The sequence below is a fragment of the Mus pahari genome, chromosome 8, assembly GCF_900095145.1.
Source record: "Mus pahari chromosome 8, PAHARI_EIJ_v1.1, whole genome shotgun sequence".
NCBI classification, from domain to species: domain Eukaryota; kingdom Metazoa; phylum Chordata; class Mammalia; order Rodentia; family Muridae; genus Mus; species Mus pahari.
The window spans coordinates 45,360,560-45,372,403 of record NC_034597.1 but is presented as its reverse complement, the minus strand read 5'-3'; the positions used below and the strand labels follow the sequence as shown (position 1 = coordinate 45,372,403).

Genomic DNA, 11,844 nt, shown 5'->3' with positions numbered 1-11,844 from the left:
GGAGCTGTTGGAAAAGGAGACTCCCAAGCCTTACCCCCAAGCGACAGAAGCAAAGCTTTGCATTTTAACACGGTGCCAGGTGGTGGTGTGCACACGGAAGTCTGAGATTACCCCATTGCCAGTTTGGGTGTATCCTGCAACTACCCGGAAGCTTGACAAAGCTTGAGCCACTCCATTCTTTATTAGCTCTCTGCTTAGCTAGACACACTCCAGATTGAGTGGCTCCTCACAGAGTTAACAAGCCTTTTAGGAATGGTTGGGTTCAATATAATGACAAAACCTGGCAGGGGTCCTGTGGGCCAAGGCCTAGCACTGTGAGAAGTTCACTAGGATGGCTGAGCCGTCACTGTTGCTCGACACTCTGCGACGTTCTGTGGCTTTCCCAGGAGAGGTGGATGTTTAGTTTGGATTCAATAAGTAGATACTTCAGATATGAAAAGCAGTCAGACTTTAAGAGGATGGGTCTTGGCAAGGGAAGACGTAACAACACTACGCATAAAGATTTATGCTTCTCACAGTGGCTTAGGTACTAGTTTCCAGGTGTCAGATCTGCTTTGTCTCAGGGTTGTGATTTTCCCCTTGGACTAGCCTTGGCAGCAGACATAGCTTGCTGTGTGTTTGTACCTTTTACAACAGTATAAAACTCCAGACTACTTTTGGAGTCTTGAGTTCAAATCTGAAAATGCACCATAGGTTACTACATTGCTGTAGACTTGAGTTCGCTTGCTCTGTGATCCTCAGTTTCATACGCACAGAAGACTAGCTGCTATTCCTCAGCTAGGGAAGTGCTTCCCTGTCCCGAGGGGTTGGTTTTGCTGACTCAGGTACTGTACTCAGGGCTGAGGGGTGTCCTGCTGTTTCCTGCAGCTTCCAGCTCACACCTCCTCTGTAGGCTGGTTTATTTTTATTTCCTGTGTTCTTTCTGTGGGGCTGCAAGCCATTTACCACAACTACTGTACATTGTTCCTTGCTCTGCGCGCGTGGGAAACAGCCCCTTGCACCCTCTGCCTACACACTTCCTGTCGCAGCTGCATGCAAATGTCCCTCCTGCTTCCTCTCCGGGCAGCCTGCACCTCTGCTCTTTGATCTCGTCCTGTGATCTTGGCCCACAAAGCACGCTGTGATGATTGTTGGAAAATACTTGGGGGAAGTCGATAGAGATTTGTTCCCTTCTTTGGGAAAGTCAGCCAGCCAGCATCAGCGCCTGGGAGTTACTAGCTCGGTTGTAGTTCTGATGGGCTGTGGACTGGAAGTCTGGCCTAGTATTTGGGTGCCCCATGACTTAAGATTTATCTTAGGATTTTCATTGCTGTGATAAAATACCATGGGGTGGGGGTGGATCCCCTTGGGAAGGAAAGGGTTTATTTCAGTTTACAGCTCATAATCCATCAGTCAGGGAATCAGGGAAGTCAGGGCAGGAACGCAAGGCAGGAGCTGATGCTCAGACCAGGGGTGAGAGCTGCCTGCTGGCTTACAATCCTACCTTTCTCAGCCCGCTTTCTTACAGCAAGACCAGCTTGCTTGGGGTGGCACCACCTACAATGGGTTGGGCTTTTCCTCATCAGTTATTAAGAAAATGCCCCACAGGCTTGCCCACCAATCTGAGGGGGGCATTTTCTCAGTTGACATTCATTCCCTTTCTCCAAATGACTCCAGACTGTCAAACTGACTTGAAAACTAGCCAGTACAAGACTATAGCTAATTTAAAAACAAAACAAAACAAACAAAATTAAAAATGAGTTTTTACCGGGTGGTGATGGCGCATGCCTTTAATCCCAGCACTTGGGAGGCAGAGGCAGGCAGATTTCAGAGTTCGAGGCCAGCTTGGTCTACAAAGTGAGTTCCAGGACAGCCAGGGATATAAAGAGAAACCCTGTCTTGAATAAGGACTTTAGTGGGAAAGAAAAAAGTTTGAGAATTTCCGTCAGACTAGACAGAAATATTTTACTTACTTAATTTTGAATTTATAAGTCTGAGCACACAATTTTTTTTTTTTTTTTTTTTTTTGCCTAATGTGGGCAGCCCGGTATTGTGGAATGTGCTTTGCATGATGTAAAGGGTTGAATTGAGACTGTGTTCTGCTACATAGTGTCTTTTGAACCTTAGAGGACCTGTCTCTATAATTCTGTAAATAATTAATTAGGCGCCTGGGCTGTGCCCAGTAGGCGTGGGCTATAAAGATAAGAAGCAGCCTCGCTGTCTAGGGGTGAGTAAACTCACTCCTGTCTGTGTGTGTCTCGCACGGTATTAAGTGCCTGTCCCCATCTGCTATTGAAGTTCTACAACCCCGTGAGGTTCTCTAATCTCACAAGGATGTAGTCTCATTTTTTCCAAGTGGGGACATGGAGCCTTGGGTTGCCAGTGATAGGATGTGAATCTTCTTTCCGACTCAAAGCATTTGAGTTAGGCTTTGGATGAGCTAATCACTAATGAGTCTGGGAGTGATGATATTTCATGTATCATCTACAAATGCACCCGTCCTCATGGAAATCAGCAAAATGGAGATGTCTGACATGATGCTTTCTCCCTCAGCACCATATCTAGCCGTAAGGGGTCTTGCCACAGACCTCGCTGGCCAGAGGGAGCAGGGAGGTCTCACTAGGGGACCCATTCTTGCCTGCTCTCACAGGGGTGGACCACTTTGCCTTAAAATTTTTAAATATTAGAAAAATGTGTGTGTGTGTGTGTGTTCCAGGTCAATGGCTTGGAGACAAGCACCCTTACCATACCCTGTGCCATCTTGACAGCCCTATTTTTTTAAAAAAAAAAAAATAAAAATAAAGAACAATTGGCTTTTTTAAATTAAAAAATTTGCAATTAAAATTACGTCATTTCCCCTTTTCCTCCTCTTCCCTCTCATCTACTTGCCCCCCCCATACTCTCTCAAATTCATGGCCTCTGGCCTTTTTAATTGTTGATAGGTGTACGTGCACACACACACACACACACACACACACACGCGCACACACACGCACACACACGTGCACACGCACACACACACACACACGCACACACACACGCACACACACACACGCACACACACGCGCGCACGCACACACACACACGCACACACACACACACACACATTTGGTATTGGATAGCTGGTTGGGGGATTCTCCCTGGGGAAGCGTGTTCCCCACTCTCAGTGTTGCCTGGCTGCTGCGTTCCTTGTTTAGGGTTGGAGCCTGTTTGGTTCCCTCCCTGTGTTACCATGTCTATTGGTGTCTTTCGTGTTCGGTTCTAGTTTAGGCAGCCGTGTTGGTGAGACTTCATGGGTGTAACTTCTCTCACACTTCTTTTTCTTTTCTTTTCTTTTTTCCCCAGAGCTGAGGACCAAAGCCAGGGCCTTGCGCTTGCTAGGCAAGCGCTCCACCACTGAGCTAAATCCCCACCCCCTCACATTTCTAAGAAGCAATCTCAGAGCACACTTCCTGTTTCTCTGGTTCTTACAATTTTTGTGCCCACAACCCCCTTCTAAGATGTTCCCTGAGCCTCGGGTGTAGGAGCTGTGTTGTAGATGGGTCCCCTGGAGCTGGGCACCCCAAGATTCACTGTCCTCTGCCTCTGACAGGGTGTGGTTTGCTTTCTGTATGCAGGCGTGCATGTTTGTGAGTGTGTCAAAGGACATCTTGGCAGGAGTCTTCCTTCTACCATGTAGGTAGTAGGGTTCAAACTCGGGTCACCAGGGCTGCCAATAGGCGCCTTTGTATATAGAGTCATCTGGTTGGCCTGTCTTCTGATTTTGCCTTATCACTGAACTTTTGACCCACAGGGCTGGCAAGATGGTTCAGAGTAAAGACACCTTCTGTGCAGTCCGTGTGATCTGAGATTGACCCCCGGCTTCCATGCAGAGGTAGAGAACTGACTACTAAAGTTCTCTGACCTTCACATTGCACCATGGCACACCCTTCCCGCCATGAGACTGAGCCTACAGTTTATGCATTGGACGTATTAACCTCAGCAGGTGAGCCGTGTCCACTCGTGCTCCCTGGAGTGTACAGGGCTCTGGTTTGCCATTCTAATCCAGTCCTAAAGAGGAACCAAGTAAGTGCACATAATCGCAGCCAAGTCACTGAAGCAGAATGTCAGGAACTGGTCTGGTTGGGGGTCCTGCCTAGCTGATGGCTGCCCCTAGCACTGAGACTTCGTGTTCACTCCGGTGGGAAACCAAGGCATTCGGACTAGTTCGCCATGGTCTTATGGAAGCCAGTCTGTATGCTTCCTAAGTTGTCAAAGGGCAGAGAAATACTCTGCCTGTGGTATAGGATCTAAGGAGGCAATGCCTGCTTTGATGTTGAGCAAGCACACACTATGGTGTCTCGGGATTCTAGGAGGCTGCCCGCTCACCTGACATCATTGGAATAACTCAGCCGGGGTTGGCAAGGAGAAGGAAGGATAACCTAGGGTCGATAAAAACCGCATCTCGCCGTTTGGCTGACCACAGGTTTTAGGTTTACCTTGGGTCCTTCCTGCCCAGGCCGACCATGAAACAGACCAGTTGCTCCCACAACCTAAACCACATTCTTTGATCCACTTCACTCTCAAGTTCTGCCAGTCCCATCTTCTTACATCTATCTGTACGTGCTTCCTCCATCTGGTGTTTTCCTTTTTTTTTTCTTGGTTAATAAATCGAATGTGGATGTTTCAGATAATGGGTGGAACTGGACGGCTTCACAGTGGATTTCAGGAGGGCTTCAAAACTGGGATCCTGTGGTCTCTGTTTTTGTTTAATTAATTAATTAATTTATCGAGACAGGGTCTCTCTGTGTAGCCCTGGCTGTCCTGGAACTCACTCTGTAGACCAGGCTGGCCTCAAACTCAGAAATCTGCCTGCTTCTGCCTCCTAAGTACTGGGATTAAAAGTGTGCACCACCACTGCCCAGCTCTGTGGCCTCTGGAAGGGAGGTATGCTCACATTCCCAGGACAGACACACCCTGGGATGTTGTGGGACACACTGGCCGGAGGGATGCTGCTCAGAAAACCTGCCTCGTGGGGAGGTGCCTGGAGAGATTGTATGCTGCTTACTGGCTCAAGGAGTCCTACAAGCAGGGAAGCCCTTGGGGTGCCAGAGAGGAGGGAAAAAAAATGTGTCTCCTCACAGGTGATACAGTGAGACGCATCAGGGAGGCCATGGGATACTGTGGGGTCCTGTGGTCCTGAAAATTCTCCACTGTGACCTTCCCAAAGCTGGAAGTCATGGAAGGAGTTAGAGATGTGCGTGACAGAAGCTGCTGGGGCCACAGTCACGGGCGAGGTGGGCATCTGCTGAGCGGGGACCTGATGAGCCCCATGCCTAGTGAGCATCAGCATCCTTAGGCAGCAGGCTGCTTTTATCGCAGCATGGGGGTGCATGGGTGCATCCGAGCAAGCACGGGTCAGCCTTGCACGCAGGATTATGGCCCACCCTTTCGCTCATGCTGACATCCCACTGCTTTGTGTCTGCCGAAGGATTTCGGTTCGCTAGGCATTAGCATAGCCATTATCTCCTCCGACAACAGGGAGAGAGAAGAAGGTGGGCGTGCATGCTGGTCTCCGTGTGAATAATGAAAAATGGAGAGAGACAGAGCAAAGTTAAATGTGCCAGGAAGGACGGTGAAGCTTACAGACCCTGCTTTGCCTGACCCCTGCCTGCCTGAGGACTGCCAGGAAGATATTAACAGAGGCCATAAAATTACAGCCATTATGTCTCCCATGCTCACACACTGCCCGGACTGTCTGTGCCTTGACTTTAGGCACTCGGAGTTTAGTTTATACACACTGAGGTGCAGCAAACCAAGGCTTTCCAGATGGATAGACTTTGACAGGCATCTACCCCAGTGTGCTACCAGATTCCAGGTCAACAGCCCGGAATTCCAAACCCTTGTTCTCCTTTCCCATCAGTCCTTTCTCCTTAGAGACACCCAGCATGTAAGTACCTGTTATGGGTTATCCCTTCAGCCAGTTCTTAAAACTTTAGCTGTATGGAGTCAGAGTCCCTGAAACCTGACACAGTGTCTGCCCTTTGACAAGTAGCTCGCTGGAAGAAAACCTTCGTTCCTTAAACTACCCGAGAGAATGTTGGTACAAAGAGGAGAAGTGAGGCTGTGGGTTTACAGGTTACAAAGAGTGAAGTCATGAATCCTGGGCCTGCCAGGTCCCACATTCCATCTCCTGGCTCCCAACAGGGTAGTTTCTTTCTGGGTTTCTCTTGTAGCTGGGTCTCCCAAACCTGGGCAGACAGTGCCCCCTGCTGCCTGAAGGCCTGACCCTAGACTCTTTTCAGGGTAAGAGGATCACACAAGTCTGGAGTCCAGTGACTGGCACAGGGCAGGACCTTGTGAAACAGAAGTCACTTGTCATTTTATTTTCCTTTGGAAAGAGTTTTTACGTAGGATGTGGGGATTTTCTTAATCCCGAATAAACACGCCAAGGGAGAAACAGCCTTTTGGTGGAGTACTGCTGCCCCCGTGTGGCTACCTTAAGACACTACAACAGAGTGGTACTCCCAAGACGGAAGTTTTTCAGGTTTCAGGTTCTGTGACTTCCTTGGACCCTGAGAGACAGATCTGTCCACTAGGGTTATCTCTTGACACTTAAGTTTCCTCCTGGAGTGGAAATGAGAGCGAATGGGGCTTCTTGTGGAAGGTATCCGTTGGGGAACGAGCCTTAGCTGTGTGTGTAGGCAGCTGCCTCTTTCACAACCTGTCTAGCACAAGCTGGCTGGACATAGACGTTCTTCCTTGAACTAAGTATATAAACTGGTCTAATTTGAGGGCAATGGAGGTCAGAGGAGGGGGACTTCTTGGGAGTGGAGCCGCAGTGTCTCCCCAGCCGGCTGCTGCGCATGGGTGTTACCACGAAGACCTGCAAGCCCCACCCGGTGTGCTCTCCGTGGCCTCCTTTTCTGCACCTGTGGTTGGGCTGCGGTGTAACGGCCCAGCCTACCTCTTCTGGGCACGTGGCCCGGAGTGATCTTATCTCTAACTCTGTATTTTTAACTCCTCTTTCCAGAGGATGTGGCTTCTGCGGGAGAGCTTCAAAGGGTGCCCTGTTTGCCCATGTCAGCAACCATGACGTCATGGAAGTGGGAGGCTGTTCAGACCCAAACACCTGGAGGGAAGTGGGAAACTTTTTCCATTTCCTGTTCTACTTCTGGCTATTGATTCAATATCTGACCAGCTTACCCATTTCAGGGTGCAGCTGTCTGTGTGATTCTTGGAGGAAATCCTATGCCTTGTGTGTCTGGATGAAAGGAGGCCTTAAAGACAGCTGTGTTACTCATGTGGCGTTTACCCAGAGCAGGGCTGGTGACTCTTCAGACTGTCCCCTCCCCCACCCGTAGCCAGTATGTGCAAGCGTCACAGTATTTGACAGGTCTCTCACACTCACCTCTGAGAATATCCCTTGGGGACCCAGACTTCAATCTTGTCCAGGGCCGGGTGGGCTGGATGTAGACTTCCCCCTTCGTACTAAGTAAACCGGAAGCCCTTCTTCCCACACGTTGCTTGAGGAACTAGGTTTCAGGGGGTTTGTGTGGGTCACTGGGCAAACTGAAATGGACATTAAGTGACCTTTGGCCCTGGATGCTGGTTCTCATGTGGATCAGAGTTTAGACTTTGAGAAGCTGATGTTTCCCAGTAACTGTCTGCCAGGATTCAATCAACAGTCGTGAGGCTAACGTGAGTCTGAACTCTTCAAGGGCTCACCACTCAGGTTCTGATTATTCTAATGGTTTTGGCCAAGCTACTCTATTCCTTGCAAAACCGAGACAGTGGCTCACCTGGCCTTTATTAATGTCACCATGTTCCCTTTTCAGCTCAGTTCCCTCCCCAGTGACTATGTGGACCCTCATGGGGTCATCTGTTGGGTGCCAGGTACTGCGCTGGGTATGGAGGACCTACTGGTGAGCTAGGTACTCCTCCTATCCCAAGGGTCCTCTATAGTCCCTTGCCGACATGTCACCTGGTAGCAAAACGATATTAGATTTTATATTAGACATGAGATTTGGGAGTTGGATTTTATGGTATATCCCAAACCCAAATGAGACAAAAATAAACCCTTGACGCCTCAGAGGGCGGCCCGAGTGGTCAGAGCATTCACCCGTCCAGCCTGCCTGTTTCTAGACTGAACTGTGACTCCAGCTGCACTGGACAACGTTTCAGAACACTTTCCACAGTTCTAGCCTTGGAATATAAAGGGTCCATTTTTTTCTGCCTTCAGAGCTGGCCTGCAGAAAGCCCTTGAGGGAGTAGGGCATTTGTCTAGACTCTAGAGGTACCCATTTTAAAGCTGGCCCTGGCAAGGAGTCTGCTGGGCTCTGGGTGCCTTCCCTGCGGGAGTTGGTCCAGACTGGCCTGGGTGCCGTGGCAGCCTTGTGACCACTGTCATGTCTTCAGGTTTCCTCAGTAGCCTCTTCCAGACTAAGCAGTGGGCGGCCAGAGTCGGATGTGGAAGGGCCTCTGCCTGTTGCCCACACTTGTTCAGCCCCTGTGGAGACTTAGCCTCTGCTGTGGGAGAAAGTTCTTGTTCTTCTGATTGGATGGAGATTTCTCTGGGGGTGACGTTGACTCTGATCTATTAATGGCCTCCTGCCTGCCTTGTCCCAGCCTCGCTTGGGTTGGGCCTGGACGCTATCTATATTCACTTCACCGCTGTGGGAGGACCTTCAACTCCCTGTCCCCTCACTCTGGTCCTCAGGTGACCTTAGGGTTCTTGTGACCTCTGGATGTTGCTATCTGGGAACCCTGGGCTAGCATGGTTCACCCGAGGCTGGATCTCTTTCACGGTTAGAGGAGGCCTTCTAGGCTTCTTACTCTGTCCCATGCCCCAAGGTCCCCTTCAGCCTCTGCATTATGGTAGCCAGTTTTTAGGAGCATAGCACCTCCTCAGCCACCCACGCTTTCTTAGCCTGGATTTTTTTTTTTTTTTTTTTTTAATAGAACAAAGTGAATTACCACTTTAGGAGCAGGGAAAAAAAAAAAAAAAAAAAAGACAAACTAATTTGCCCTAAGTTCTTAATGGTTGATAAAGGCTTGCTGCACTAACCTTCCCATGGGCACTTTCATCTAATACAGGGAAGAGAATGGTTTAATTAAAAGAAATTCCCAGTGGTAGTCTCTGGCATCGTGTCAGACACTCGAGGAGGGGCTTGGGGAAGAGGTTCTTCGCCCCGCCTCCCGCGTGTGTGCGGGTGGCCCTGTCATGGTGGTGTCTCCCTGAGACCTTCCCCTTCACTGGTCTCAGAAGGCTTCATTGTGGGCTAGAGATGAGGCAGTTTAGAAATGGCGGGGTTCTGCGGTCACTCTAATCAGGGGTGGCCGGGAGAGGGAACATGGGTTTGTGCTGTAGTCTCCAGTCGAAACTGACATTTCATGGCTGGTGACCCTGAAGCTCACAGGAAGGAGGGACCTACCCTAGATCATACACGAAAGCTGGTCAGCCCCATCTCTATGAGAAGAAGCAGGCCCGGGAGTCACAGCTGGGAGGATTAGTGCATTTCTGGTTAGTGTGGTCATAGACACACAGGTGAACCAAGGAAGTGCTGGGTGGTGGCAGTGGGTGGGGATGGAGGAGTCCTGGGTACTAGTAGGTACTCTGGTTTGGTGTGAGCAGTTGGTCTCTGAAGTGTATTCCCATCAGCATCCCTGCCTTTGGGGAAAGAAGACTGAACAGTGTGTTGCGAAGGCAGAGACTCTCATGGCTAGCAAGAGCTCAGGACGCCTGTTGTCCTTGACCAAGTCCCAGACCGTAGATTTGTGAGGCAAAACACAGTTTCAGTAGCAAGCCAGTCTGAGTGTGAGAGCAAAGAGCCAGTGTGGAGGAGTGTGGAGGAGTGTGGAGGAGTGTGGAGGAGTGTGGAGGAGTGTGGAGGAGTGTGGAGGGCAGGAGTCAGTGGGTGAGGACCTGGAGGAGATACCTCATCCTGAACTGGTAAAGTTCAGCTACAGGTCAGAGCCTGCCCACCCCCCCAGCCCTGCTGCTGTCAGCCTCTTATGGGTGATCTTATGCTGTCAACCTCTTATGGGTGTGGTGCGGCATGAGCAGGGACTCACCCCTGTAAAAGGAGCTTCCTGGCTCTTGGTACAGCTTGCTTAGTGGAATTTTTAAGAGGTCATTCCAAGAGGTTGAATGGAGAGGGTTTGTTGAGGTAACTGGGCAAGTGTGATAGGCACGTACTTCGGTTTCTCTCGGCATGTAAATGCCCCCACTAAAACCCAGTCAAATAAGAACACAGTTTCAGCTTTTCTGAATCACCTTTAATGATGTCATGGGCAGCAGAATAATATACAATGTGGCTCAATACACACAGTAGCAGGAGGGTCTAGACAGTGAGATAATTTCTACACCTTGAGGAAAGAGTAATATGTATTTCTTTATGGATGCTTAAAAAAAAACCCAACCCCCCCCACACAAAAAAACCCCATATTTTTTACAACATTCTCCATGAGATTCTACAGGGGAGTCTGCCATGGGGGAGGGGGCTTCAGATCCAGGAGAAGCCCCGCCTCTGCCGTTTCTGTGAATGGTCAGCAGCAGTGAGGGAGTGAGTGGGTGCGGCAGCGCTTAGCTCTCCCGCAATCTTCCTCACAAATCCTGGAGATCCAGTTGGGATTGTGAGTCAGGGCCAGCCAGACCCCAGACAGCCTTCTTGCTGAGGTGGGAGGGCTCCTTTTGGCTTGAAGAGGGAGCGGAGGGGTGAGGAGGATGGAGCTTGGGTGTCAGGCTTTTTCAATCTCGCTGACCTGGAGTGAGGAAGTGCAGAGGTCAGGCTTGGTACGGAGGACTAGGACCCTCAGGGGTGTGGTGGGGATGAATTTGTTAGGGGCGGTGCAAGATGACCAAGGAGACATGGCGACTCCAGCCAGGTGTAGGGCTAGTGAGTACAGCACCTTCGAATATCAAGCTGAGAGAGTGTGCTAGGGAGAAGGCACACAGGAAGGGAGTGTGCACTCTGGAAAGGCAGGGCCAGAGGCACGTGGTACACGTGCATCAGGGTCGGGAGTTTTCTCCTCCTCTATTCTTTGGCTGTGTGACCCTTGATGTGACTTGGCCTCACTTCCATCATTTCTGAACGAACATGATCTGAGTATCTTAGGAGAGTCACTGCTGGACCAAGGATGCTGAAAGGATTGCGTTCTGCAACCCAGGTGTTTCAGGGCACTGCTGCGACAGTGTTACAACTTGTAAGTGGTAGGGGGTAGGAAAGTTCTGTGGGTCCAGTCTTAGGATTTTAAATCCCAGGGCGATTTGCGCTCATGGTTGGGTCTTGCCCTGAACCCACACTTCTAAGCCTTCTCCCAGCTTTGATGCCTTCTTACCTCAACTGGACCACAGCCTCAGCGTCATGAGCAGGTTAAATCCAGCCACTTTCAGCAGGAGGATTCGGAGTCCCATAACTGACAGGTTTTGAAAGTTTAGGTTCATATCTGTAAAACCAAGAGGTGGTAGCCATTAACTGTATGTGCATGAGAGGGGCTGTACAGAAACTATGGACTTTCCCAAGAGTTGGTTAGGCGTGGCCGGGTGTGGGTAACTTCAACTCCCAGGTTGCTTCTTTGAGCTTCTGCACACACCCCAAGGCACAGGTATTTGTGTATTCCTCCAGGGAAAGAACATTGCGTTTCAAGACAAAAGCCACCCAAAGGACTTAGTCCATATAATATTCTGAGGCCCTGTACGGGTGGGGGTGGGGGTGGGGGGGTAGATGTTCAGAACTTGTCATAATGCTCTAGGCCTGGGCCCCTCAATGAAACCACAGATGTGATGACTCAGTAACTAGTCATATGGAATCGAGGTGGCACTGAGACAAGACCTTTGCCTGCGGCTGTGTGAGTTCTACTTCCTGTCTAGAAAGGAATTCCCCG

General features: G+C 50.0%; 1 gene segment (V, D, J or C); it reads right to left on the bottom strand.

The window, feature by feature from the left end:
• Positions 1 to 10,221: 10,221 nt before the first annotated feature.
• LOC110325298 overlaps positions 10,222 to 11,844 on the bottom strand; it is a 525,591-nt gene continuing 523,968 nt past the window's right edge. The window contains 2 exon segments of the C gene segment in view: positions 10,293 to 10,722; positions 11,299 to 11,406. Of these exon segments, the coding sequence occupies positions 11,300 to 11,406 (107 nt within the window).